We start from the raw sequence: 26,774 nt of genomic DNA, 5'->3' as shown, positions 1-26,774 counted from the left end.
CTTGTCTAAGTCTGATGATCTGGACTAGCGGCTTAGCAAACTGTTGGAAGCTCCGATGTTACCTTAACCTCGAAAAAATTACCCTCAAACAGTTCTCAACATCATTGAAGAGCAACACTCCTCGTGTTTCTTACGACATACTTACCGTAGGTTACTTCCCTACTTCCCGTCATCAATTTTATGTTATAGAACCCTATCTAAAGCTTCAGGTTCCCAGGTTCATGACTCGCATACCTCACCTCGCCACAAAAATTCTCTGTTGGGCATTGGCCTCAGACTTTCAATGGGTCCCAGCAAAGCAAGTCTCCAGACGTAGAGACGAAACTGAGCTGGGATTCAATGGAGATCTGCAGCTGCGTTGCCAGCCCGGCCAGGGCGAGCAGCTTCACTCCTTCGTTGACGCCATGGCGAGGACCATCCGCGAGCATTCCACAAGCTACCGCAAGCGATACCCCGAGCGGTACGAACCAGCGTGTTCCGACGAGATCATCCTCGATGATGCCACTGTCCGCGAAATCACTCCGATGGTGTCCCGCTGGTACTCCGGAATGTCGTTCTGGAAGGGAAAACGGGATTACGGGCAACCTGGGCAAGTCACCGTTCCTCCCGGCGGCGTCTACCCAAACAACGCACATGGAAGCTTGGGCCAATGCCGATGCTCCATCCCGCATGAAGAGCGAGACACATGCGTTTTACCGGGAGTATGTCCATAACGATTGCTTCGATGTTGACGAGTTGAATGGATGGTCATTTTACAACCTCGAACTTGTCAAGACGTTGCTTCTCTATGGCGAGATGGACATCATCCTACGCGTGTGTGCGTCTCCCGAGGTGGATCTGCGGACATGGCACTCGATGGGTTCGTGGACTTGCGTCGTAAGAACCGCACCTTTCTTTTCCTGTACCTTGCCGTGTAGGCTTGCGATGTGGAAATAAGGTACTAACTGCCTGCCGAAGCAAGATAACGCTGGCTGGGATCTCATCTACCGGATGGCATTGCTGCCGTACATCGCCCTCAATCTGATCCACTTCTTCCCTGACACCTGGGACTTAAGATCAGGCAGGACCGGCCAGAAAGACTACCGCCAGATGAGGGCCTATCTTGTCATGCTTAAGGCGTTGACCCAGCTGAGAGACGGATGGATAATTTCGGAAATCGCTGCATACCCGCACTGGCAGTTCTTCGGCATTAACCAGAAGGATGGTTATGTCGTCAAGCTTCATGATCAACCTGAAGACCAAAGGGACCGAGGTCAGTATCCCTCCAGGTTGGAGCAAATCCTGCATGACAGAGGGCGTGCCGGCGGAGCTGGTCTCGGAAATCATGGATACGGCCGAGTATGGCCCGACAACAGCAAGGCTTGAGCTACAGCACCACCCCTTCCATCGATTCAACGAGAAAGAGCTAGCAAAGTACGTGAAGTACTGCTGGCAGCTGCTCATACGATGCGACATGATGGCGACGGCCCTCGGCCTGCTGATTCCCTGGCACGAGTTGATATCGGATGCCATGGCTTATACGCTGATAGGTGGCGGCCCGGATGGGAAAGAGTGGTTTGCAACAGATCACGGGAAAACGTTGGAAGATGAGAAGGCCTGGACCTATACGTTTTTATACTGACCTGGGGCAGCGGACAGGTGGCGCCCTGTCCCTCCGAAGGGCATCCCAGGGAGCCCTTCTATTCCCGCGACGCATCGTCGCATCATGTCCTCTTGACTCACCCGTGCGCTATACCCGTTCAACCCAATAGGGATCGCGGATGTGGCGTGAGTGTGTGCAACGTTACGAGAAGACGAGACTGCCAGGGGGTTCAAGGGTGGGAGCAGATAGTTAAAGTGCAGAATAACCTAGCTGCGGTAAGTGGCTGGAGAAGGCATACACTACAGGTTTACGGTTTCAGTTTTTATTTTAAGCTGCTTCTAGACCCCTATCTGGGTCTCTCCTAATCCAGGTGTGGCGGATGAAGGCCGTTACCCTGCATGTGGCTGAAGGTTGGGCGTGTTGGCGCCCGGCCAACTGCAGAACCGTGCAGTGGAGGTTGCACACCACCAAGCATTGTGTGAACACCTCGAAATGGGAGACGGGAGCGTGTATGAAACTCGAGGACGCCTCGCTAGGAAAGAAACCTTAAGCAGCACTAGGTGGAAGCAATGAGATATAATGTAACCTTGTCGCTGTAGTCCCGATTTCTCGGTCACAGCGCTTGTTTAGCATCCCACTTATTTGCCTACCAACACTATCACAGATTTCCATTTGTATGAGGCTACTGGGTGGTCTTCTTTCTCTGCGCCGGTAACGAGTGTAAGGAGTCCCGAATAGTGCCTCTGTGGGAATGGTCGACCGGGGCTTTCTGCGGCCATTCAGGAAGTAGGTGTACGGGTGGCCGTCAAAACGCGCCACGTCCGTGTGGAGGTATATGCGACGCCGGAGGTGTTGATGGAGGCCGATAAGACTGTGTGCTCGCCCCGGGGGCTGCCCTTTGGCGGAGTGAATGTCTCGCGTCATGTCCAGACAAGCTGCCACAGCCAGTGCCGGCTCTGCCTGACGACTGGGCAGGGCAAGCTAACGTGACCTGAACAACTGGACGCGCCTAGGTACCCCTCAATGGCGCCGAGTGAGACACGGGGTGAGCAGCACCTACACCGGCGCGAACGTGCGACGAGAATCCGGCCATGGCAGCAAGTCTCAGAGTGGATGTTGGAAGCCTGAGACTTACTCCCTCTTGGTTGCTCTGTCGGTCGACCGGGTAAGGTCTCGACTGTCTTTGTCTCTATGCATTACAGGCCAGGGGCAGACTGAGATTTGCCCCTAAAGTCAGCTGTTCATGGAGTTGGGCGTTGTGTTCTGTTCGCGCTTGAAACATGGCGGTGCCAACCCGTGGAACTGGGGCTCCGCTTGGTGCAGGCCTACTGTTGAACTGAGTGGGTTCCTTGGCACCAAGATTCACGGACTGAGCACTGATGTTCAATGTGAGACTCTCAGTCAGCACAGATCCATCACAATGACACAGTCCCTGACATAGCGTCATACCATGGCACAATGTCTCTATATAAGGGGGTAATTCCCTTGGGAGGATTAGAGAGGACAATTTTCTGTTCCAACAAGAAAGGGACATTCTGAGGCACCCTAACCCACTATCTTGATCCTTCATTTTGTGTGGTCACTCTGGAATCGTGACTCCAATTCAAGCTTCGTTTCATACCTCAATCTGTTCAATACCATTTGGTTGATCTAAGCTTACTTGAGCATGTAACTGTTGGCTGCCCAACACCTACCAGATGTGGATTCGGCAAACGACCAATCAGCTGCGCCTATCTGCGACCCCGGTTGCCAGCCACGCCAGGCCCGCCCTACCACAGCGTCAACAGAGGTCCAGCTGTTCGCGACTTGGATAGGCGAAGCACCGTAACGCACCCAACCCAACTTAGTCGAAGCTAGCGGCTCTGCTTTTCATCATGAGACTGGGGGAATATCCGGTGCCCCCCCCTGCTGTTCTTCTGCTATACCTGATTTCATCTAGTTTTCGGATTACCTGGCACCTACCGCGTCTAGCTGGTATGAACCATTTGGGCGGAGGCAGGCGACGACTTGCACCAATCTATTAATTATTATTCCTACACCGCTGTGCCCTAGGGTGTGCCGGACTTTCAACAACTTACTATACAGGAAAACCGCGCCCTCGTGAGCCGGGTGAAAAACCCATAACGTTATCAATCTATTAATTATGCCCAAACCTCTTCCGCGAGTCCCCGGTCCAAAACTGGGACCACACAGCCACACCTTATGCCTACATTGAGTTCATCTAAAAACTCGTCAACTCTGAGAAAGACTTGGACAGCCACGTCTGGAGGGTCAGGATTAACGGGGCGACTCGGCCTTAGTTAAGTAGCGAGATAGGTCTTTAGGCATTAGCTTCCATTTGTTGCTCGATCGGCTTTCCGGGCTTATATAGGACAACTACTAATGCTGCTAGAATTTCTAAGGAAGCAGGACCCAACCAAACTCAAGCTGAGAACCTCTGCGGCCCCCCTAACAGAAACCTCCAAGACTCCGTATGATGGGCGATCCTTGTCGTTGTCGCATTGATAGCGAGGCAGACGCGGCCCTCGGGAACGCCGACGGCGCGAGGTTAGCGTAGACGTGTGCGGCAACTCGGTGATGGGTCCTCTGCCTCGCAATTGGTGATTCCGGCCGCATGGACGTCGAAGAGGAAAGAGCTCGGTTCATGCTGATGTCACAGCGGCCGAGCCGGCTGAGTGCCCGATGTTAGGCTTGCAACGAGGCCCTTCACACCCCAGCACGTTGCTTAGGATCTGTCGCGATTGCCGGAACGCATAGGGAGTGGGAGGCTGAGTTCCGCTGGGTTCAGATCGTCTCCTGCTTGTTTGCCGAGTTCGAGTTTCCGCGCAGGCGTCTATATTTCGCTTGTTCTCCGAGTTCTCAGGGGCGCAAAGATGGCCTCAGTTCGCCCCATACTTCTTTCTAACGTCGTTTTCCGTCAGACCCGAAAACTGTGGTGTTGATCCTCCTGAACTGATATCGAAAAAAGGGCGTTAAGGATGGCAAGTCTGGCCAGCGATGCTGAAGATGGGTGGTCGCCTTGACCAGATGGGTGTCTCGTTGTGAGGCCTTTCCTTGGTGCCTCATCGTGAAGGATTTCTCAATGCCTTGCAAAGTGGAGGGCTTTTCTTGGTGACGATGCCTCAAATAGAGAGCTTTTCTTGATGGGCAACAACAACGGCCTCAACGACGGCAAGACAAAGAGGGAATCGTAGAACCATGAGGTATGAATCAGGTGCGGGCGACTTAAGATCAAAACCGGTCCACCGCGGTCTGCCGCAGAAGCATGTTTCCTTAGATAACAATACACAGCGGGAACCGATCGCCTAGCTCCTTCTGGGCCTGTTCTTCCAAGCACTCGAAATTGGTTCGGCCAACAAGAAGTGGTTGATCTTGCTCGGTGGAGGTCGCACCCTTCCAAGTAAATCGCTCAGGGCCACCCTCTTCATTAAGAAGACGAGCAACATATCCTCCGTCTGTCGGCAGATCTTTTGCCCGGGTGTATGAACCTCCACAGGCCAATATAAGGTTCTCAATGCCTGGATGCCTTGTGATCAGGGGAGCTTGTGTTTCCGTCACACCATCACTGCACTGGTTAGCAGTGTCGCCTATTCATTGATGGTTTCCGTCTTACCAATAAAAGCGTATCGCTCTAACCCTCGCTCCTTGGAGTCGTGGAAGCATCTGGCGTGCCCATCCAGCTGCGTTCTCAAGTACACGGTGAGCCAGGGCGCTGGTGGAGACGTCACGAATCTGTGAAACCGTGAACGGCTCAACCCAGGTAAGCTTAGCAGTGCGACCCTCCCGTATCGGAGGGACGAACTCCGCTGGTTACAGTTAGCTAAGATGATATTGCTAGAGCGGGTTGCACACCTCGGCCAACATGGGAAAATACTGGCTTGTCCTTGAAAAACTCGACCTGCTCATCATTTAGCTCTAGCTCGAAGGCAAAGAGCCCAGTCGGTACAGGAACTCGATGCTGAGGAGGAAGTTCAATCTCGGATTTCTGTAACACCTCCATGGTCCAGGACCCAACAGCAAGGACAATGTCGCAGCCACTCGTGTCTATCCTGTCCCCATTGGCGAAAATAGCAGCAGTCACTCGATTCCCATCATGCTGGAGCGACATTACTTCCGTCTCGTATACCCTCCCTTGTGTCTGGTGGCATATGTCCCTGGCCTTCTGTTCGTGCTTCACCATACAGGGCATCCAGTCAACGACTGCATCGTCCGAATTGTGAACATAGATAAAATCATCTGGCGCGTGAGAGGGACCGAAGAACGTCTCAAAAAAGGCTTTGTTGCCACGTGGCCGTGGCCTCAGTCCGAGGTCCTCGCGATTCTTGTCGATGCTTTGTAGCGTTTTATCGTGTTCGGCGTACGCAACGATACGGCCGCGCTCGATGCAGTGCGAAGCAAAAGAGCCCTTCTTCCATGCCTTTTGCGCCCTTTGGGCCTCCATCATCCTCTCGAGGTTTGCGTAATCGGCCCGCACGATTTTGGACTGATCATTGGAAGGTGCCATTCGAGATTGGTGGGAAACGAGGGAGATTTGCGTCCCAGGACATTCCTCAAATATACGAAGGCAAGCCGAGACACCTGCTACACCGGAACCAATAACTATGACTCGGCGCGCCATGTTGATGAGCGAGTAAAGATGTGTTGGAGAGTTGAGAACGGCGTTGTCGATTGAAGCATGCCTTGGGGTTTTAGGGAGCAAAGCCGCGAGACGAAGCGGGGTACTCAGTATGTCAAAAAGCGGGGACTACCACGACTTTCGCCGGCCAGTGATGGGAGCCACCTTTTCCACTCCATAGATTCCGGATATGGAGACGACAACGGTATCGCAAGACGCGGCCCCAAACACTGGCGAGCCAAATGACAAGCTGAGCCTTGTCATCATTCCAAAAGCCCCAAGTGAAGCTAACACTTGCAGGCTACGGCACGTTTGTATGGCCTCCTTCCACCGCTAGAACTCGGTTGCTTACACTGGCGCTGCTTAGTCCTCCATGGATTTTGCCCCTCCCCGACCCTTTCAGGACCAATCGGTATAGTCCAAGGAGTCGATGTGGAGAAAGGAGACATAGACACCGTCCGGCGCTCCTAATTATTATTCCTACACCGTTGTGCCCTAGGGCGTGCTGGACCTTCAACAACTTACTTTACAGGAAAACCGCGCCCTCGTAGGCCGGGTGAAAATCCCATATCGACAATCAAGGAAACGATGAGTGTGTGATCCTGCAACTACAAAGTGAGAAGGCCTCATGGCCATCGAAGGAAAGGGAATATCAGACCGCAAGCTCCAGCTCCAGCCTCCTAGCCAGACTGTACATTGGCAGTTTCCCCGAGTCCATCAGCCAGTCCAGGATCCTCCCCGTTAGCCGTGCAGCTTTGGGACTGATTCCCTGTAGAATAGAATAAAGGTCCCTTCGCGTTCTAACCTTTCCCCTCTCCCATCTTCGAGTCAATGGTGGGGCCAAGCACCACATCACAAGGTGATCGACAGTCTCTCGCCCCTCTCCACACTCGCATATAGGCCTCAGAACCTCTGGGACTCTCCTTTCGAATAAGAAAGCCCGAAGGCCTATGGCCCCGGTTCGAATCTGGATCAATTGTGAACTCTTCGCTCTGCTGAGGCCGTCGTGTCTCCTTAGGGTCATCTGCGGGCCTCGTTGCTGTCCGGCCGTCTCGTTTCTTGAGCCACTTCTCTCTCCAGGCCTCCTCCATGACTCTGTCCGTGTCGGCAGTCCCTCCCGTCCAAACTGCAATTGTGTTGGCGGCTTCTTCTACCGCTGTGGGCTCCTGCGGCCCAAAGGCTCGCGGTCGGCCCCTGTTATCCTGGGTACAGATAATACGTAGAGCTGTGGCACAGTTATGTTAGTAGCGTGGCATCTTCCAAGAAAGCCAAGGCCTCTCTATATGTTGTTGTTGCCCGTTGAATGGTGGAGGTGGTCATCTGGCCGATCCAGTGTATCGGAGCATTCAGTTAGCCCGTTCACTCCATCTATCTTCAACTTGAAATCGTCAACATCAGCCTTTATCAGGCATACATTGTCCTTCAAGCCACCCGCCAAGTTCTGCAGCAAATCTAAACAGCCGGGCCTCACCGAGGTTGCGTTGCATAGACTCGGCTGCCAACTGCATGATTAATGTAGAGCTTCCTCCCATTGTTCAAGATGCCCAGAGACGTACGCGTGCCAAGGCAAAAGCCGACGAGACCGAGGAGACTGACAAGGCACGAGTCACTAGCCGACCGCTTTCCGAGTGGACTTTCATTCGTCGAAAGTGGGCGGTTGAATTGAAAACCACTCGACTTGAGCCCTAAAAACCCTCGATTGTTTACAAATGGGGTGACACAAGTCCATGACGGAGAACTTCATGGGACAACCATTCTTCCATCTTACTCTAGGCAAGTCATGCACGGCCTCGGAGATTGCCCGAACAAATCGTTGATCAGGGAGATAGATTGACGAAGACAGCCGCACTATACATTGCATCATGAAGCCTTCGTGAGCTCAAAGATAAGGTACTCGTCTGTCGTGCCATCTATTTAAGGACCCATCATGACCATTTCCACAACGATTTTATGCTCATCACTTAGTGATAATCTAAGCTGAAGTGCCACCACTCTTGACGTACAAGCCGTCGCAATGCGTGCCTCAAACATTCTGACCATCATCTTCCCCCTCATGGCCCACGCCGCCCTCAACGGCCGTTGCACCGGCTCCGCGGCCGACGGCGTCTGGGGAGAGAGCGGCATCTGCATCCGAACGTCGACGTGTCGGTCCTACGGCGGCATCTCTAAGCAGGGTGCCTGTCCCTACGACGCGGACGACGTCCGGTGCTGCGTCATCGGGCGCGGCGGCAACGCGGCCAACGACCCCTGCGGCCCGGTCTCGTGGTGCGATTGGACGTCCGCCGGTAATGCCTGCCAGTCTGTTGGCGGCATCTTTGACCCTGGTACGGCTGCTTCATTCTGAAGACCGTTTACTGTTTCAGATGCAAGGTCTCCGAACTGACATTGTGTTTGGTGCTCTATCGTAGGCCATTGTCCTGGCGGCTCCAACTTCCAGTGCTGCCGGAACTACCCGGGCAAGAAGGAGTAGGTGTCCTGTCTGCGGGTGAGTGTACCTTAGGCAGGGTGCCTTGGACATGAGCGTGTGGATACATATTGTGTGGGTATGTGTCGTAGCAGAGCTACGTCTTGAAGGGGGCAAAGGGCATGATCGACCAGTGGTGCCATCACGCACACCTTTCTCTTGAGTTTTCGCTTGAGCGTGGGAGTAGCTGAGCCCGGCAGTACACAATCCCTATGGCCCGAGCCAAAATTGTACCTTACCAAGTGATAACTTGCTACAGTACCTTGGTATCTGGCCTTTCGCCTTTCCTTATAGGTCTGCAGGCTCCCCAAACGACATCAACAATGGATTCCCGCCATCCAAGTCGGCAAGCTGAAAGAAGTTGAAGTCGAGGTCCATATCGCCGCCAACGAAGCTGAGCGGGCCCCAGTACTGGTTCAGATGCAGCATGGCCTCGTGCCCCTGAGCCAGGGGCTGCCCACCGGGATGTGGAGCCGCTGTATTGGCCCCTGCACTGGTAGATGCACTGATGGATTTCTTCTGGGCGTTTTCTGACGCCCGACGGAGCAACTGAGCTGCCTTGGCGGCAACGACGCACTCATCCATTGTTTCGAGGATTTCAATGGCCATGCTCACCAGCTTGAGCAGCGGCTGAATCTCGCTCTCGGTAGCTTCTTGCGCGACGTAGACAAGAATGATGGAGGCGGCGAATACGGTGTAGGTCGTGTTGTAGAACCTGGACCAAATTAGCCAGAGCCTGTGTCTCTTTGAGTGCCTGGATTCGTACCACGTGTGGAAAAAGTCGTGGTGCTGGTACACCTGGTAGATGACCTGGATCGTCTGCTTGGCCGCCTCAAGACACTTCTGAATGGAGACAGTTGATGAGGGCAGGCTAGCTCGTTCCGCTGCCGTGGACGTGAGGAGTATGGAGCCAAACAGCAAAATCTTGAGGTTGAAGTACCCTGGGGGTCTCAGCACATTGGCCAACAAGGGAAAAGTACGCAATGTTGCAGGAACTCACGAATCAGTAACACGAGCCTCTGCCTTTTCGCCCATTTCGGCTCCTTTGCGCTCTTCAGTGTCTCCGGCTGCGTGGGATCCTTGATTTGAGGTCGGAATGATGGAGGTACCCGCTCAACCCACTCATCCAGCTCCCGCTCTATCTGGTTGGCAACGGCAATGGTGCGTGGTGTGGTGTTGTCCTGAAGGTATATCGCAAGGCAAACCCTTTTGGTTATTCTCGCAAACTCCACCATTGGTTCGATAATACCACAGTACGGCGGGTCACCAAGGTCAAGAGACTCTGTGTCTGGCGTGTTCGCGATTTCGCTGTCTCTGACACGGGGAAACCGGCGGTTGTGATATGAATCTGCTCCGAGCGTGTCTGGCCTCCCCATGGCAAAAGATATTTCTCTTGTGCCTTGTCAGTAGCAGTCATGATGCGTGAGTTGTCGGGGAGTCTTACGTTTCAAGAGAATACAACCCCCTAAGTAATTCACTCATGTCAGCTTCGACAGTCCTTGATGTGCAAATGGGAAAAATGCATACCACCAAGTCCGACATTCTGCCCTTAGTTGAGCTGGATCCTTCTTCGTGTCGGACGGAGGCTCTCTGTTGATCCCCATGGCCAGTGCCGTCCTGACGGCCAGGCCAATGTACATGTATGACCCTGTAGACGTCAGCCGCCTTCATCTCTGCATTCCCCTTAGCTCCTCACGGGCTCACTCACAATGGGCGTTGAGTTCGTTCTGGCAAACTTTGGCCTTGTCACGGCATTAGCCCAGAACACTACCTGAGTGTAATGAATACGGGAAACAGCGGTTACCATAAAGAAGTAGCATTGCACCATCTCAAGGTCCGTGACCATGCCAAGCTTATTGCAACGAAATCGGGCCTCGTCAAAGAACTTTCGGCTCCATTGGATATTCGGAGTGCCATCGATCGGCTCATCGTCCCTGGGCCCCACAAGCGCACCAAGCGAGAGAATGCTGTAGTAAAGCGCAGTGAAACTCGAGTGCTGTGTTGCCTCTGCAGCTCCAGACCACAGAAGCTCGCATCGTCGAAGAAACGCGCCTTTGTCAATGATGGGATGTATGAAGTGGATGGTGCCGAAAAAGCCGTCCAAGAAACTACGGCACTGCGGGTAATGAGACGGGGTTACCAAGGAGGGTCCTTCGTGTCCATTGTTCTGTGCGTCAGCTGGGGAAAATGCTGGGTTATGAAGGTTGGAGAGAATGACGCCGGCATCAAGCTCTCCTTCTTCCGGGATGGCGGATTCCTCTCCAGACCGCTGTACCTGCGAAAGTAGTGCAACGGACGATGACCTGCCGTAGAATTCGACGTTTTGGGTGTGGCGGTTGACTCCGGACACCTCGTGGCCAGCACCTTGTCTAGATGCCGCGCTGGTAGTTGACGGATTGTCAAGAGCCGAGCGTGGCATGCTTGCTCCTGGCAGCAGACCAGCCTCGTTTGGACTGCGGTCAGGCTGAGGCGTCGGCCGGTCTTGATTAATGAACATTCCCTCGTGGGGCTGTTGGCCCTGAGACGCAGTAAGCTGCCGAACAAGGTCTTCCAGATGCCTGACATATCTGTGTTTTGACGTCAGCTTCCTTTCTAGGACCTCTTCTGCTATTAAGGTAATGATACTGTTGGCGGGGAGGGCATACTCAGGCAGGAAGCGGCGCTGGCCCCGGTAGACGCATTCTGCATTCCTGTCTTTGCAGTAGGTGCACGGGTACAGCTCGTCACATTTGTTCTTCTTCACCCGACACAGGTCGCAGGCTCGGGCAGCTCGGGGCCGGCGGACTTTCATGTTGTGACCCGTGTTTTGGCCGGCGGGCTGGGAAGGCGTTCTCCTTGGCTCCATCTCGGGCTGCTGTCAAGTCTCGCTCGTCGAAGGCGCCGTTCTCGTTCCATTAGATATGGGCACATGTGCATCCAGTGGTTCAGCATAGGTACAATGAAATCGAGATCACCTTGCGGAGAGCTCGTGACCCCGTCACCGTGTGGGGAGGCCGAAGGGGCCCGGACCCCGCAATTCGGGTCCCCCGTGGCAAGATTCATCACTGCAATGCAACTAGTGATTACCTACAGTAACTAGGGTCTCTCCCACGAATCTGGTTCGGCACTCCTTGCGCGAGGTAGGGAACCCCTGTCAGGGGTCCACGCATGACCAGTCGGCAACAATTAGCGGTAGTTCAGGGGGGACTGAAGGGTTTCAGCACCGAACTTGACATGAAACAAGCACACAGGTGACGGGAGTGACTCGTTTACACTCAACCGTATCTGCCTCTACGATGGGAGCAGTTGAAGCGCCATGAATGATGAATCGCAGCCAGGGGCAAAACTCATTATCGGCACAACATTCGAAGACAATGAGCACAACGACCACTGACTTACATGTAGGTTCGACTATTTTCCTCGTACCAGTCCCTCCAGAAAGTCAAAACCCCTTCGCTGAAGCTCCCAAGTCCGGGATCCTACTTTCATCTTGGCAGCAAACGTATGCCCCTCTTCAGGGACCTCCTCCATCCCACACTTGACGCCGCACTTCTGCAGTTCCCGGTACAGGTCCCTGCTCAGACTAATCGGGACCATATCATCCTCCGTCCCATGCACAATCAAGGTAGGCGGGAAGGAAGCGCTGATGTTCCTCACGGGATCTATCCTATCCAGGTCCCCCTTAGGATAGATCGCCTTGAGAACTGTGCCCCGGGCAATCTGCGTAAACGCAAACGCTTGCCGCGGGTCGCTGAAGTTTGGCGCGCCGGGAGCCTGGCCTTCCAGCGAGACGCCACCGCGAGTGGGCACCGGCTTCTCAGTATAGACTTGGTTAATGAATTTCTCGGTGAGTCCTGGCGGTAGTTTGGCAGCTACCTGCGGCAGCTCAGTTGTCCAAAAGGCATTTGAGAAGTTGCATGGCCCGTACATGTCGAAGATGCCAGCAACTGGCTGAGGGACCCCGAAGCCCTGACAGAGTGATCAGCTCCGAGTGTCAAGCTGGAATGGGGGAGGATGCCTTACAAGACTCAGAGCCAATGTCCCGCCAGATGACGTGCCGAAAGCAAAGACATGATCGAGATCGAGAGGATAGGGACCATCCGGGATGGATGACACAACGTCTTGCAGATCGCCGCTGTAGACCCAGTTGAGGAGGTCACGGCAGTCTCGCATCGGACCGTCATACAAGTCGACCTGAGGACACAGGCGGTGATTGGGAGCCAGGACAATCCATCCTCGGTCTAGACAGTCTTGAACTTGGTCTTTGTTGACCATGTCCGACGAACCGAGCATGAAGGCGCCTCCATGGATGTTGATGACTGACCGGTGCCCGTCAGCTCGCTGATATTAAAAGAATGACTGACTAGAGGGAAATAAAAAGAAACGCACTAATAGGGCAACCTCCGTTGGTCGCAATAGCTTGCGGTTGAGGTAGATAAACATCCACGTCAATCTCCTGGTCGTCTATCATTTTGTAGACCGCACGGAACGAAGACGGTGGACCCATTGTGATTCGCGGGCGTGTCCTGACACGGAAGATGATCTAGGCGCTGGGACTTGTGACGAAGTAGCACAGATGATGGTGAGAATCAGTCCATCAACACCATCAAAACCTGCATACGTCAAGAATACGGCTGAAGATATCCATAGTCAGATTGCAACCCTCTACTTTGCCAACGAATGCGGGGGGCCGTGGAGTCAAGCTTCGTCACCCAGTGGACTAATTAGAATCGCGGGAGATCCATAACCCGGAGATTCCGAACTTGAGGTCCAGAGTTTCGGCAATTCCGGTGTGGAGTGTCGGAGAGCGATGTGTTCCAAGTACCGTGTTTCGAGGTGCTCAAGTTTGTCGATGGCTTGACTCGTTGCCGGTGGGCAGGCAATGGCGTTTGCGGGGGATCAGGGGTATTTCTCTAGATCATAAGTTCCGGGGAAGGTTAAAGGACATCGATCGTCTCTTTTCTGACTTTTGTTCTATTGGCCTTTGAGAACGATCATACAATCTTGTACATGCCATCTCCGAAGCTTCCAAACCAAAACCAAGTGGCAACATGGGAATTCCTGTTCACTCCGCGCCGCCCGATGCGCGAACCAACTACATCATTGACCAGCTCGAAGGCGAGCGCATCACCATTCCGGGGAGCAAGGGCGTGTTCCGCATCCTTGCATCCTCCAAGCAGACCAACGGCGGCATCGCCGTATTCAGCAGCGGTGCCGTCTTGTCCGATGCCCCGGGCTTCCACTGGCATGCCGAGGCGCACGACGTCTTCCTTGTCACCAAGGGTTTCCTGAAGCTATGGAATGGCGACAAGTGCAGGATCATGGGACCCGGTGATTTCGCATACGTGCCACCCGTAAGACACATCTCCGCAACCCCCTAAATACAGCGAACCGGCACTGATCTGATACACAGAAAGTCATCCACAACCCCGAACTCCTGGGGCCTCACACCGAAACTCTGGGTCTAGTCGCGCCCGGCGACTGGGTCGATTTCTTCCGCTACGTCGCCGAGACATACAACGGCGTCATCGTTCCCGAAAACGACGACCGCAACCTCAAGGCATCCATCATCCCCAAGGTCATGGCGGCCAAGGACCGGTTCGACGTCCACTTTGAGCGTGACTACCGGCCGCCCGAAGTCGGCGACTGGCTGGACACTGAGAACGTCCTCCCGGCGCCGCTGGAGCCCTACTTCCTGCGCGCCAACACCGGGCCGAGGTGGATGCTCGGCGGCGTCATGTCGCGCCCCTTTATCAAGGCTTCTCAATGCGCGGGCAAGTTCGCCATCTCGAGTATTGAGTCGAGCAATCAGTATGCCGACGAGTCGCCCTTCAAGTGCAGGTGGCTTAGCTTTGCGACGGTCGATCACTGCTTCTGTGTCACGGAGGGGTTGCTGAGGGTGCGGTTGAGGGGCGAGGAAGACTCGGCCGAGGTCAGGGAGGGCCAGACGCTGGTCATCTCGGCGGGTCAAGCGTTCATGCTGGAGTTTGCGAGCCGGTATGTGCGGGCCATCAGCTTCACCAACGGGCCGGGCATTGAAGACCTGGTACACACGGCCGGGCAGCCGTATTCCAACTTTGTGCTGCCCGATGCCGTTGCTCCGTGGGATGAGGAGAGGTTGCGAGCGGCGTGTGTTGAGATGTGTGTACAGCTAGATGCATGAGCGGCTAGCAACATGAAGTGTAAATAAAGTTGAGCGTGGTGAACCGCACAGGTGCAGCATCGAAGCTCAGGAACCAAGCAGTGTCACCTAGCGCAAGATGGTATGTCCGCATATGGGCACAGGTGGCTTGTTAAATTCCCCCCTCCTCTGGCCGAACTCTACCTCGTAATCAACGCTAGGAGACCATGAACCCCCAAGTAGGTGTCCGGCAAAACTTCAATACCCTTCCTAATCGGTCCATTTGGGACTAGAGACAGGAAGGAATGGGTTGAGGTAAGGTAAACTTGGTGTGGGAAACCCACTCTGCGGATTCGGGGGCTACTGACTGGTAGGACAACAGAAATATGAGACAATAATATTTGCCTTTCTACAGGTGATTCCACGCCCTCGTCTTCATCACATTGAACTCTTGTTGGCAGCTCCCAACCTGGACCCCGTATGTACCCTCCTCCAGCCGCCATGTGAGTGCTGCCTCATCCCAATAACTGCAGGCAACCTTCAAGTCCACCTGCAATTTCACTACTTTCTTCTCTCCCGGCTGTAGCTGGACCTTGGCGAAGGACTTCAGTTCCCGCTCCGGCCTCCAAGCGCTCTGAGATTTTGACGGCCGCACATATAACTGGACAACCTCTCGTCCCTCCCTGCCCCCAGTGTTGCTCACTTCGACTGAGCACATCAGCCTTGCCGGCTCCGCCTCCTCATCCACAACCAAACACAGCCCGCCGTACCTAAACGTTGTGTATGACAAGCCGAACCCAAACGGCCACCTTGCCCTCCTCGCCAAATCCTCACACCGGTACCCCATCCTCACTCCCTCCTCGTACCGAATCTCAACCCCATTCTCTCCCTCCGCGGCAGGAAACGCCCCAAAACTCGGCGCCTCCTTCAACCGCACCCACCACGTCGTCGCTAACCGTCCACTGGGATTCACCCTTCCAGTCAAGACATCCACCAGCGCCGCCGCCCCTTCCTGGCCCGGAAAATGAGCCAGCACAACGGCCTCCACCTCGTCCACAAACGGGCTCACATCAATCGGATTCCCGCAGTACAGCACCAGCACCGTCCTCTTGGCCACAGCCGCCACAGCGCGGATCAGCGCCGTCTGGTTCGCCGGCATGGCCATCTCCTCCAGGTCAAACCCCTCTGACTCGTACTGTGCGCTGCGTCCGCAAAAGACGAGACTCACGTCCGCGGACTGGGCGAGCGCCGCTGCAGTGTGGATCGCGGTTTCCTCCGAGTATTCCTCCTCGAAGCAGAGCGTCGCGCTGTACGGGGTGGGTTCGCCGTGGGGCATCAGTTCGGTGCGGGAGTGCACGACGAGGTGGATTGCGTAGGGCGTGCCGGCGAGCATGGGCAGGCCCTTTTCGTGGCGGGTTTCGAGGAGGGTGTGGTTGAAGAGGAACTGCTCTGTGGTGATGGCGGGTTGGATGGCTCGGGATAGGATGGGCGAGTTGTTGACCGAGAGCGTGAAAGCGCCGGTGCAGCGGACGGCGAGGGTGTGGGTGCCGGTTGTGGAGGGGGTCAGGGTGGTGGTGAGCTCGAGGCGGGAACCGGGGACGTGGAGGGACGGCTTGAATTCATGCTGACCGAGCATGGAGACGTGGGGGACTGGTTGGAATTCGGTGAGGATGGGTTGGGATGGGTTGTCGTCGTTGAAGTAGGAGACGTCCACGCCCTGGCGGCCGTCGGCAGCGGTGAGTTGGGCGGTCGGGGCCACTGGAATGATACGTCGCGTTCGGACGCCTGGGGCGTATTGGACGGTGCCGTGTTTGCTGAAGGCCTCCTGGAGGAAGTCGAGAGGCTTTTGCTTGTACTGTGGTTTGCAGGACGCACTTCCGCCGCCGGTGACAACGGGATCGTTGGCGAATTCGCCGATCACGGCCACCTTGAGCTGCTGGGAGGGCTCCAGGGGCAAGGTCTCGGCTACATTCTTCAGAAGGACCATGCCGCTCGCGACAAGTTCTCTGGCAATGGCGTTCGTTTCGTCGCTGATCTCGGATCTTTCCGGTTCGTCACTGTGGCAATCCTTGGTTCTGTCGCGCAGCTCAAGCATCTTGAGCACGCGTTGATCGAGTTCTGCCACTGTGACCGCTCGGGACTCAACTTCCTGGACGAGCTTGGCTCCTCTGAGAATTGGGAAGGGCATCTCAAGATCCAGGCCCGCCTTGATGGAGGCTGCAGTTGACCGCGTGGCGAACCAGTCGGACATGGTGACGCCACGATATCCCCATGTGCGGCGCAGGATATCGGTGATGAGGGTTCCATTCTCGGAGCAGAATGTCCCGTCGACCTTGTTGTACCTATCCTCTTATGAGATGGCATGTTCGACGAGCAAGAGTGCTGGGCTCGGGGTACTCACGCGGTCATGACGGCCACAGGATCGGACTCACGCAACATGTGCTGCCACGCTGCCAGGTAGATCTCCCTCAGCCCCCGACAATTGGGGGACTCTGCGACGTTGTAGAAGTGCCTCATGGTCTCGGAGTCATTGCAGACGAAGTGCTTGGGACAAGCACCGACCCCCTGCTTCTGGAGGCCGTTGACGATGGCGGCTGCGAGCTGGCCCGACAGCAAAGGGTCTTCACTGAAGCACTCGAAATTGCGGCCGGCTCGAGGATCGCGGTGGATGTTGATTGTGGGACCAAGGACGACCTGAGCACTCTTCAACCTGGCCTGGTGAGCAAGCCGCTCTCCCATGCGGTGCAGCAGCTCTTTGTCCCATGTTGAGCCCAGGCAAGTTGTGCTAGGGAAGGAGGCAGTTGTCATGTCATCCTTCAGTGAAGATGGCCGAATTCCATTGATCGAGTCAGCAACCTGGCCCACTGTCAACAAGGCGCACACGACAAAGAACGATATTCAGTATCACTCGGACCTTGATTCGAGGGATACCGAGACGTTCGACGCCCGGCGTTGTGTTGAAGCTGTTGCCCGACAGCAATGATACCTTCTCTCGCAGGGTGAGTTGAGAGACAAAAGCAGCAAAGCTCGGTTCCCCGTTTAATGATGACATCGTTGATGCACTCAGGATCGAGAGTGAGGCCGGAGAGCAAGACGGTATGGACTAAGCTCAATGCACGGCCTAAGTCGAGACAGTGCCTGAGCCGCCAGGTCATATAGGAAGCAATGGTGATGGCTGACATGTTGTCCCATTTCCGTCACATGCCTGCCGTTGCTCAGTAGTCCACTCTCCTCCTTGGCCCACTCCCAACGAATGCGGATGCTCTGGACCGGCTCCAACGCCCGCCATTCCAGAATTGCTCATCTGACGGCGGAATATCCGGCGGCGGTGCCAGTTGCCAAGACCGGAAAATCCGGCATGGGCAAACACCGGCCGAGTGCCGAGAGCGCGGGAGTAGGTAAATCTGCTGCTGGAGAGGTGCAATCCGTTGTAGGCTTCAACATCTCGACGATATAGAATCATCAAATTGACGGTGCGAACGGTTCAACGCGGCGCGGCGTCAGACAATTGTTCCCCGAGACCTAGCACAGCGCACAGCGCAGAGCAGCCTGTTCGCGACTCGGTGAGCCAGTCCAGTCGGCGTGTTATGATTGAACCAACAACGTCGTGTCGCACAACCAGAGAAATCACAGAAGCAGCGCCCGTTCGGCATACATGAAAAACGGTCGACGCCACGTGCGATGGTCTTCGTGTCGTGTCTCAACTCGCGAGTCGACGATTCCAGCATGAGCGGAGGAGCTGAAAATCGATAGAGTTTTTAGACTTGGTGGGGAGAGTGGGAAGAGCGCGGCGTTGGTGTGAGAGCCCCACTTGGACTGCCCCGCACGCCGATGTCGCGCTTGATTGCCCCTCCTCCAGATTTTCACATGGACACAGAGTCATAGGTGCAACTGCCTGAGAAGGGTCAAGGTGCTTGTCCAACGTCCTGTGTACTGGGTAATCAGGAGCTGCATCTTCTACCTGTCTCCCCACACCCTTGAAGTGCAGGCCCAGCAAATCCACTTCTCTATCCCTTCGTTCCCAAAGTTCTAGTTGGACCGAGTCACCGTCAGCAATGGCTTCTGAGGTTCTCACCAGCATTCCCCTCTCATCGCTCAAGCGCATATCCCAGGGCAAAGTCAGGTGTGTTTTTCATCGGCCCCTTTTCCCGTTCGACATTACCGTGCGGGCGATGTCGTCCAATTTCGTCCTTTCCTCTCCTGAAAGGTCTTCCCTTGTCGGTCTGGTTCTAACGACCGCGTGACAAGGGATCTCTTCTCTCTTCCGGACGGCGACCAGCCCACCCTTCTTTTTGTCACATCGGGTAAGGTACCCCTTTACTACCTGAACTCTCCCACTATCGTCATGAAACTTTCCAATTGACTCCCGATCTTTCAGACCGCATCAGCGCCTATGACGTCATATTGAAGGTCAGTCAATAACCATGCTCTTGTTGATGAGACGGAGCCAAAAGGAAGCTGCAGTGGCTGCTGGCGAGATGTTGACATGGCTTCCTTCAGAACGGCGTTCCCACCAAGGGCGTCATCCTGACCCTCCTTTCGGCCAAATGGTTCGAAGTGCTCTCGTCCAGCGTACCGGGCTTGAAGCATCACTTCTTGCATCTCGGCCCGCCCGCTACCTCGGGCCTCTCCCAGGATGAGCAGCAGATGCTCCGCGGCCGCTCAATGACAGTGCGGTATGCAAACATCTTAGGACCCCCTACGCAACTTACCTGATAGTGCTAACGCGAGTTCCCAAGCCGTCTGAAGATTTTCCCCATTGAGGCGATCGGCACGTTCCTCCCCATTCCCTCAGGCACCCCCTTCATCACATTCAGCTAACATCCGACAGTACGCGGCTATGTCACAGGTAGTGCTTGGGCTGAGTGAGTCGTCCTTGGTCAGAGGCCAGTATTAGCCGCCAACCTGCTGACTACCTCGCAGGTACGAGAAAACTCAGACCATCCATGGGCTGCCGCAGCCCGCCGGACTGAAGCGCTGCGAGCGCCTCCCCAAGCCCATCTACACGCCCTCCACCAAGGCTGAGCTCGGCGATAAGGACATCAACATCTCGCCCGACGAGGCTAGGGGCATCGTCGGCGACAAGTACGCCGCCCGCATCGAGGAGCTGGCCCTGGCCTGCTATAACGCCGGCGCCGCCTATGCCGAGGAGCGGGGCATCATCATTGTAAGTTTTATAAACATTAGCGCGCTGAACGGTTACTAATGATTTGTATGCAGGCCGACACCAAGTTCGAGTTCGGCTTGGACGAGGAGACGGACGAGATCTACCTGGTTGACGAGGTTCTTACGTACGTCGCCTCTCTGGTTGCGAGTCCTGGGAAGTGCAGCATCAAATCCTGACATATGTCGCTCAGACCCGACTCCTCGCGCTTCTGGAGCAAGGCCGATTACCAAAGTATGTCCTCTCCCTACAGGTTAAAAGTGGACAAGTACTAACATTACCTTAGTTGGACGTGAACAAGACTCCTGTGCGTGCCGTTGCCCTGCTTTTCGTGCGGTGATATGCTGACACTCGACAGTCGACAAGCAGGTGTTGAGAAACTGGTTGACCGACAACGGTCTGGTATGTCTCTGCATTGTTGTAGTGTCCTGGGACAATGAGTTGACGCACGGCAATAGAAAGGAAAGCCCGATGTCGAAATGCCGCCCGAGGTCGTCGAGAAAACCAAGGCGCGGTACACCGAAGTGTTCAAACTCATGACTGGGAACAGCCTCGAGGAAGCATTGCACAAGCTGCGTTAGGAGTGGCAGAGGAGCAATTGGATTCTCTGGATCCCCCACTGGTTCCCCTTTCAAAGGTACTAGGAGCCCACTTTCGGGTAGAAAAAAGTTTAACTTATCAGCAAACTTGTCAGCGTGAATACCAGGGCCTGGGTGGCTAGATCTTTTAGGTTACTTTCCGCGTATTCACTCGGGAACCACTCCCGAACACGCCTCGGTGCAGCAACGACAGATCCCGTGCCGGGTTGCCCGCTGAGAAGGGTGGCATTTCGGTGGGCCTGGCCCCCCGGGACAGCCCGCTGATTCGACGCGGATCCAACACGACGATACGCGTATTCGCCTATCGCCGCTGCCGAGTGTTGTGGATCAACTTATTCTTAAACATGGGCTGTCCTGCCTGTCCAGGCGCTGACAGCGTGGCTCAGCATCAGATCCGGGCAGACTGGTATCATATTTTTTTTCTTTTCCTTGGGTCTACATGGACGAGACGCGCGTCCAAAAGGACGGCACCCTTGGGCCGCGGTCTCGTCCCATAACTTAAACTTTATCCTCTCCCACATTTGATGGCCCTAGAGTCAATTCTGGCTGGCCCTTTCGTTGACGTTCTCATTCATCCTACCTCCGTCGATACATAACCCCTCAAGCAGGCTGCAGTGTTGTATTGATATTTCGAGGAACGATATTTGGTACACGACTCTAATTCGAGCATATTCCAGCCCGGCGATATCATGGCAGACAATGAGAAAGCTTTTGCGGACTTCAAGTTCTACCACTACGACCCCAGTCTCGCAGCCAACATTGTCTTTATTGTGCTCTTCGCCATTGTCGCAATCGGCCATGTATGGTTGCTCGTGCACAAGAGGGTTTGGTACTTTATTCCCTTCGTCATCGGGTGTATCTGTACGTTTTGACTACCCTTCCCCCGAAGAGAAAACTTGAATGGCGGTTAACCTGCCACCAGTCGAAGCGGTCGGATACGTCGGTCGAGCCATTTCCGCGACGGAAACGCCAAAATGGACGCTAAAGCCCTACATCATCCAAACCCTCCTCATCCTCCTCGGCCCGGCCCTGCTCGCTGCCTCCATCTACATGATCCTCGCCCGGCTAATCCGGCTGCTTGGTGCCGAAAAGTACGCCCTAATCCGGCCGAATTGGATGACCAAGGTATTCGTCACTGGCGATGTCCTTTCCTTCTTTGCACAAGGTGGTGGTAAGTAGAATCAAATCATTCTTCGTCTCTGACATTTTCCAACTAATCGCTTCCTCCAGGCGGCGGCCTCATGGCCCAGGCAAAGTCGAAACAGGACCAACAGCGCGGCGAGTACATCATCCTCGGCGGCCTGGCCATCCAAGTCCTCTTCTTCGGCTTCTTCATGGTGACCGCCGTCGCCTTCCACGTGCGCATCAGCAGCAACCCAACTCCCAAATCATACTCAGTCACGGGGCCCTGGCGGCAGCACGTCGTGGCGCTCTACATATCCAGTGTCCTGATCATGGTCCGGTCCGTGTTTCGCATGATCGAGTTCGGCATGGGCAGCGACAGCGTGCTCATGTCCAACGAGGCGTACCTTCTCGCTCTAGACGGCGCGCTGATGTTTATCGTCGCCGTCGTGTTCCTGTGGAGCCACCCTTCCCGCGCGCTCAGGGGTTACAAGGACAGCAGCATGCTGCCGGTGGACAGCGTGGAGAGCGGGCGCAACACGGCCGAGAGCCTGCAGATGCTGTCGGTGCATCTTCCCCAGACGGTGCAGGTTCCGTCGTCTCAGCAGAGCAAGTATGAGAGCGACAGCTCCGTGGCACCCGGGACGACGGGGCCCCGGACTGGGTATGGGTACGAGATGCCGGCGGGCAGGTACTCGAACTCGTATGGGGGGTGAAGGCGGAAGGGATGCGGAGGATACAGGGTGGGATAGCAGGACACCGGCACTTAGATAGAGGTTGGAGAAAGTTTATTTGTATTCCGAACTTTGCTAACTATTTGTTGTTGGGTAAATCCCAACACTGCCGAAGGTGCTGACTTGGCACTGCAACAAACATTTTTCTATTTCCCAAGGTGATTCCAGGGACCGTTTTTCGTGCGTTCGTCCGGCCACCGCATGGGTGGAGCTATTGTCATCTTGCCCTCTCAGCCCGAGGAGTACACTTTGAACTAATACCTGTTTCGAGATCGACCCCTTTCAGGTCATGGCCACTTTCGAGAGTCTCTTGATTTCGGGGACCTGGGAGGCTGCTCTCCAACTGCCGATACCTTTCAAGTGGTTGGAATTGTGAGGGTTGGTCCTGCACGGTACCTAAGTAAGCCACAAATGCCACTTGTCAAAATTGAGGGTGGTAGACCGCTAACAGACATCTTCTTGGTCCAGCGATGCTTCGTTCAGGCTTGATCTGAGATGAGTAGGTGATAAGGAACGCTCAGCGCCAACTTGGAGAGAAGGTTGCTCGAAGTCGAATGAGACGGAAGCGCCGAATTATTAAACAAATAAAAGAACAAAAGAAGATGGGGGCAACGGAGATGAGATGATTATCCCGTGACGTGCTTGCAGCAAGACAACCACCACGATTGACTCTCGGTTTAGAACCCAGGTGAGGAGCCGAGTTTCGCGGCGGCGACGGCGCTGGTGAGTGCAAATGCCTTCAATAGACCACTTGAATCGTCAATGTACAGTAATTCGTTGGGAAACGCCGCAGCATCAGTGTTGCCCGATGCTCCGAAATTCCCACAACGGGCCATACCTGCCCTCGGCTTTGTCGGGAACGCAACGTGGTAAGCAAAGTTCATTGTGTCTGCTCTATTTTCCAGCGTTTGACTGGTTAACTGCTCTGGTTGATTGAGTGGAAGTGGACAATGGAACAGCACTCTTGCGGCCGCCCATCCTTTGATCTCGATTCAAAAGAGAATTGCACTTCACGCTTCGTTACCATTGGCGTACAACAACGCCCGGCATCTGATACCCCGAGCGCAGCCTGCGCCGTGTAACTTGATGTGCCCAGCCGTCCCTCATCAGGATTACGGGTCTGCACTTGCCAGCCTGCTGGAACTTTTCCATAAAAGGTTCTCTGTCTGCTCAGAAGGGTCGATGACTGGTAGCTATGAGAACAAAAAACCGCCCTCTTTGAACAACAACGAACACAAGAAGCTGTCGTTGTTGGGAAGGGCCGAGACCGTGAATCTGGACCGGGTAACGTACTCGCATAACTCAGGTAGTGGGCCGCTTTTTCACTTTGCAGCTTCTCGAATTTGATCGCGGATTTTCTTCCACAAAACACAATGCAACCTCTTCCAAAAGAGAGTGGCACTTTTCTTGCACTCGAAGCTCTTTTAAAAAAGACCATAAACTTTCCGTACGAAAAGCTGCTACGATGTACGAGATCCCATGAAGCTCGCTCCATGACAAACGCGCTGGAAAGCAACCACGACGCGAAATACCAGCCAACCTTCAAAAATTGGCCGACTTGGAAGAGATAAGGTCCTTCTTGAGAGGGTACTCAACCTTGACGCGCGAGGATTTCAGCTCCGGCTCTCTAAAAACGAGAAATGCCGATCGTCTTCGTGCGGCGCGCGACGCTCACGCGTCGGACCCCGATGGGCGAACAACTTCGTGGACCGGCATGACGAGCGTACGACGCGTTTTCGACGTTGGAATTACCACTGAACCCAATGCGAAGATCCTGACGTGGTAAACGTGTAGTTCGGCTTACACCGAATCGTCCTCAACGGCCATGGAAGCCACCACTCGGTCGCCTTCGATGATTTCTGCAAGGTCACACCATTGTTACACTTTGCATGCCTCCACATTCATCTCACTTACTTCAGCTTCTCGATTTGGGGGGTTGAGTCCGCTCAATGTCTCGTATGGCAAGTAACTCGAGCGGATGACGGGGATGCAAATCACCTACCTACATTATAACGGACGACTTCTTCGACGCGTTTGTCGAGGCATTCCACGCCTCTAATACGGCAAACAACATACGAACGAGCAGGCTTCGGAGTAGACGGCATCGTTCCTTTCGACCCCGATTCAATAGTGTCGCCTCGACCCTAAGCAAATCACCCATCTCCTCCAAGCTCGCATCCCGGATTAGCCATACCCTAGGTCCCCTAGACACATTCCAACGCGTAGGAAGCGACACTGAGTTCCAGCACACTAAAGCGGAAAAATCCAACATCACCAAGGTAGCTCCCCCATCAGTATTTCCGACATAATCGACTTATAAGCGAAGGGTATATCGAAATTGGCGTATAAGATGGTACTTCTCCGGGCCGAGACCAAGGAGGTTCGTATGGTAAATGAGTAGTCAAGCAAGCGACACAGGACTAAAAAACCGTGTTTGTAGGATGGAGGATCACTTAATTCTTAAAAGGCGACTGTTTTGATGGGCAACTTGGGACTTGGTGGTCGGATTACGAGGAAAGGTCTGGCAGTGGTGGTTGTATAACCGTGGCTGAGCCACGCGTTCGGCTCTGCAGCAACTGCAAGAAGCCCGGCCACAATGCAAGAACTTGTCAAGTAATTTGCAAGACGTCTGAGGTAAATTGATTCCGAGTAGTCTCAATTGATTTGAGCTGTTGTGGTTGAATTGACTTATAGACTTATATAGTGGTTGCGGTCTAAGGAAAGGTGGCCCTCTCGTTATGCAAGTATGTTAGATAAAAGAAAGAAGGTAAGAATAAAAAACCGAAGAAGGATAGGAGTCGAATAAGAGAATGATAAAAGAAAGACGACTGGATAGTTTCCCAAGAGTAGTGGGCTAGGCTAGGGAGGTGGTCGGGTTGTTGTTGGGAAGCATCCGCCACCGGAGACTTGGAAGGGGGGGATGTGCTTTGATGTGGATGGTCATTGGCAATCCCCTGGTGGCTGGCGGAAAGGTTGGGGAAGAAGATGACGGTGTTGGGGGCTTAGGCGGAGAGAGATTAAGTGTAAGGTCACCTTGTTGTCGGGGATTTGCTCGCCCGAATCGCCACCATATCAGACCACCACAGTTGCAGACGGGAGTCAAAAGGCTTCTTGTTTGAGAGTTGATTGACGAGGTTACCAGGTTAGAAGACATGGAAAATGCCAGTGTTGAATCTGGCCCAATCAAAGAACCCGACGTTTCCAGTTTGCATCCGCGACTCGACCCCACCCGTGGAAGCGCCGCATTTAGCGGCAATCCATGACGGACTGCAGCCTGCCATTGACAACCCTATGGAAGTGATCGCATTCTAAAGGACAAGTTATTGGCTCGAATGCTAGGATAATACCAGTTGTAAGTGGTGACAGGAAGCACTTACTGCCTCGGAACATGCCTCCATTGCTGTTCGTCCAGTAGGCACAGAAGTCGCCCTCATTGTGCACGTTGTTCGTGTTCCTCCAGGTGCATGCTTCGTGAACCTGGGTTAAAACCAGACATGTAAGAAAAATGAGAGATTTTAGGTCGTAGAAGCGACTAACTATCACCAAAATCTTTGTAGGAGAGCTTGTACCAGCGGTTGTTTGCCACCCAGGTTCCGTCAGCAGCCTGAGCCCAAGCGTAGGTGCTGACTGCAAAGGACAGGGCGGTGGTGAGGAAGATGGTGGTGAGCTGCATGTTGGGAAGTTTGAGTTGAGTACTTGTGTTGAGCGATAGAGAGAGAACTTCAACAAAAAGAGGCGAGACGCCGTACCTTTATAGACAATTGCAAACACTCCACGGCATCATCACCCCGTATTACCATCGTCGAGTTGTCCGACTGTACCAGACCTTGTCAGATTGTTTAGTAACTGTTCTCGATACCTGCGCCCAATAATACTCCTTTCCGAAGCCCTCAACAAAGGAAGCATAAGTCATATACTGCCAGGTGCAGATGCTGTGCCCGCATCGGACTTTTGCATCGGACTTTTGTCAGCCTCGCACTTTTACCCGCCATGATACCCATAAATCTAGGGCTTAACTTGGCTCCGCCCAAGCTCAAGGCCGATGCGAGGCGAGTCAGAAAGTGACGGCTGAGTTGTCTTCGTCCTTGGCCGACCCTGTGCTGGTTCTGTTTCGCTGAGCGGTGTCTCTTGGCGGAGGACACGGTAGTACCCCGATTCTCCGTTTCCATGGTACCTCGCTCCAGGCACGTGTTCTGCGCATGGATCGCCATCCCAGAACTCCAGCACGGGAATGGAAGGTACACTGACAATCAGATGGCAACGCCCTTGAAGACCATGTTTCGGAGGTGCCATTGGCCCATTGATGGTACGTCGAGGCTGGCATATCCTGCCTTCCCTTGATAGGAACCAGGACTGGCCTCATGACTTTTCCTCTTCCCCTGCCTCCTCCCCTT

At 54.4% G+C, this 26,774-nt stretch overlaps 10 protein-coding genes across 10 annotated transcripts; 5 read left to right on the top strand and 5 right to left on the bottom strand.

Annotated features, from left to right (window-relative positions):
- Positions 1–404: 404 nt before the first annotated feature.
- N657DRAFT_693710 (uncharacterized protein) lies at positions 405–1,621 on the top strand (the record flags this gene model as incomplete). Its single annotated transcript, XM_062797236.1, has 4 exons — positions 405–527; positions 595–859; positions 962–1,252; positions 1,293–1,621. 4 exons carry the CDS (start codon positions 405–407, stop codon positions 1,619–1,621), a joined length of 1,008 nt encoding a protein of 335 aa, XP_062643265.1.
- A 3,234-nt stretch (positions 1,622–4,855) lies between these two features.
- On the bottom strand, positions 4,856–6,200 carry N657DRAFT_637284 (uncharacterized protein; the record flags this gene model as incomplete). The annotated part of the gene is made up of 3 exons (XM_062791497.1): positions 4,856–5,147; positions 5,196–5,388; positions 5,435–6,200. The coding sequence occupies 3 exons, from the start codon at positions 6,198–6,200 to the stop codon at positions 4,856–4,858; spliced, it is 1,251 nt and encodes a 416-aa protein (XP_062643264.1).
- Positions 6,201–8,076: 1,876 nt separating this feature from the next.
- N657DRAFT_693709 (uncharacterized protein) lies at positions 8,077–8,920 on the top strand. The gene is made up of 2 exons (XM_062797235.1): positions 8,077–8,521; positions 8,606–8,920. The coding sequence occupies exons 1-2, from the start codon at positions 8,212–8,214 to the stop codon at positions 8,665–8,667; spliced, it is 372 nt and encodes a 123-aa protein (XP_062643263.1). The 5' UTR covers positions 8,077–8,211; the 3' UTR covers positions 8,668–8,920.
- Positions 8,921–8,949: 29 nt separating this feature from the next.
- N657DRAFT_581552 (uncharacterized protein) lies at positions 8,950–11,452 on the bottom strand (the record flags this gene model as incomplete). Its single annotated transcript, XM_062789542.1, has 8 exons — positions 8,950–9,376; positions 9,428–9,602; positions 9,662–10,053; positions 10,106–10,126; positions 10,189–10,309; positions 10,370–10,403; positions 10,466–11,245; positions 11,339–11,452. 8 exons carry the CDS (start codon positions 11,450–11,452, stop codon positions 8,950–8,952), a joined length of 2,064 nt encoding a protein of 687 aa, XP_062643262.1.
- A 599-nt stretch (positions 11,453–12,051) lies between these two features.
- N657DRAFT_581673 (alpha/beta-hydrolase) lies at positions 12,052–13,147 on the bottom strand (the record flags this gene model as incomplete). Its single annotated transcript, XM_062789556.1, has 3 exons — positions 12,052–12,609; positions 12,664–12,959; positions 13,042–13,147. The coding sequence occupies 3 exons, from the start codon at positions 13,145–13,147 to the stop codon at positions 12,052–12,054; spliced, it is 960 nt and encodes a 319-aa protein (XP_062643261.1).
- A 544-nt stretch (positions 13,148–13,691) lies between these two features.
- On the top strand, positions 13,692–14,803 carry N657DRAFT_581590 (cupin domain-containing protein; the record flags this gene model as incomplete). The annotated part of the gene is made up of 2 exons (XM_062789544.1): positions 13,692–13,994; positions 14,054–14,803. 2 exons carry the CDS (start codon positions 13,692–13,694, stop codon positions 14,801–14,803), a joined length of 1,053 nt encoding a protein of 350 aa, XP_062643260.1.
- Positions 14,804–15,170: 367 nt separating this feature from the next.
- N657DRAFT_581644 (glycoside hydrolase family 3 protein) lies at positions 15,171–17,813 on the bottom strand (the record flags this gene model as incomplete). The annotated part of the gene is made up of 3 exons (XM_062789552.1): positions 15,171–17,103; positions 17,163–17,617; positions 17,676–17,813. The coding sequence occupies 3 exons, from the start codon at positions 17,811–17,813 to the stop codon at positions 15,171–15,173; spliced, it is 2,526 nt and encodes an 841-aa protein (XP_062643259.1).
- An 880-nt stretch (positions 17,814–18,693) lies between these two features.
- N657DRAFT_650137 (SAICAR synthase-like protein) lies at positions 18,694–20,655 on the top strand. Its single transcript, XM_062793879.1, has 12 exons — positions 18,694–18,884; positions 19,010–19,065; positions 19,140–19,171; positions 19,262–19,437; positions 19,501–19,532; positions 19,593–19,626; positions 19,685–19,928; positions 19,982–20,052; positions 20,119–20,159; positions 20,212–20,232; positions 20,284–20,327; positions 20,384–20,655. The coding sequence occupies exons 1-12, from the start codon at positions 18,817–18,819 to the stop codon at positions 20,504–20,506; spliced, it is 942 nt and encodes a 313-aa protein (XP_062643258.1). The 5' UTR covers positions 18,694–18,816; the 3' UTR covers positions 20,507–20,655.
- A 558-nt stretch (positions 20,656–21,213) lies between these two features.
- N657DRAFT_581667 (RTA1-domain-containing protein) lies at positions 21,214–22,362 on the top strand (the record flags this gene model as incomplete). The annotated part of the gene is made up of 3 exons (XM_062789555.1): positions 21,214–21,385; positions 21,447–21,695; positions 21,755–22,362. 3 exons carry the CDS (start codon positions 21,214–21,216, stop codon positions 22,360–22,362), a joined length of 1,029 nt encoding a protein of 342 aa, XP_062643257.1.
- Positions 22,363–25,789: 3,427 nt separating this feature from the next.
- N657DRAFT_650135 (uncharacterized protein) lies at positions 25,790–26,149 on the bottom strand (the record flags this gene model as incomplete). The annotated part of the gene is made up of 2 exons (XM_062793878.1): positions 25,938–26,149; positions 25,790–25,876 (listed from the first exon to the last, which is right to left on the bottom strand). Coding segments are annotated over exons 1-2 (182 nt in total), but the record flags the coding sequence as incomplete, so codon positions are not given.
- Between the last annotated feature and the right edge of the window lie 625 nt (positions 26,150–26,774).

This window comes from Parathielavia appendiculata (assembly GCF_033297405.1).
Source record: "Parathielavia appendiculata strain CBS 731.68 unplaced genomic scaffold N657scaffold_26, whole genome shotgun sequence".
NCBI lineage: Eukaryota > Fungi > Ascomycota > Sordariomycetes > Sordariales > Chaetomiaceae > Parathielavia > Parathielavia appendiculata.
Note: the sequence above shows the minus strand (reverse complement) of the source record. Positions and strands in the feature narration are given on the sequence as shown.

Bases quoted from the DNA above. Each gene is read 5' to 3' on its own strand.
- N657DRAFT_693709 (XM_062797235.1), top strand. From the start codon at position 8,212: ATGCGTGCCTCAAACATTCTGACCATCATCTTCCCCCTCATGGCCCAC. The intron at 8,522-8,605 runs GTACGGCTGCTT...GCTCTATCGTAG, and splicing joins TGGCGGCATCTTTGACCCTG to GCCATTGTCCTGGCGGCTCC.
- N657DRAFT_650137 (XM_062793879.1), top strand. From the start codon at position 18,817: ATGGCTTCTGAGGTTCTCACCAGCATTCCCCTCTCATCGCTCAAGCGC. The intron at 19,066-19,139 runs GTAAGGTACCCC...CCGATCTTTCAG, and splicing joins CCTTCTTTTTGTCACATCGG to ACCGCATCAGCGCCTATGAC. The intron at 20,328-20,383 runs GTATGTCTCTGC...GCACGGCAATAG, and splicing joins GGTTGACCGACAACGGTCTG to AAAGGAAAGCCCGATGTCGA.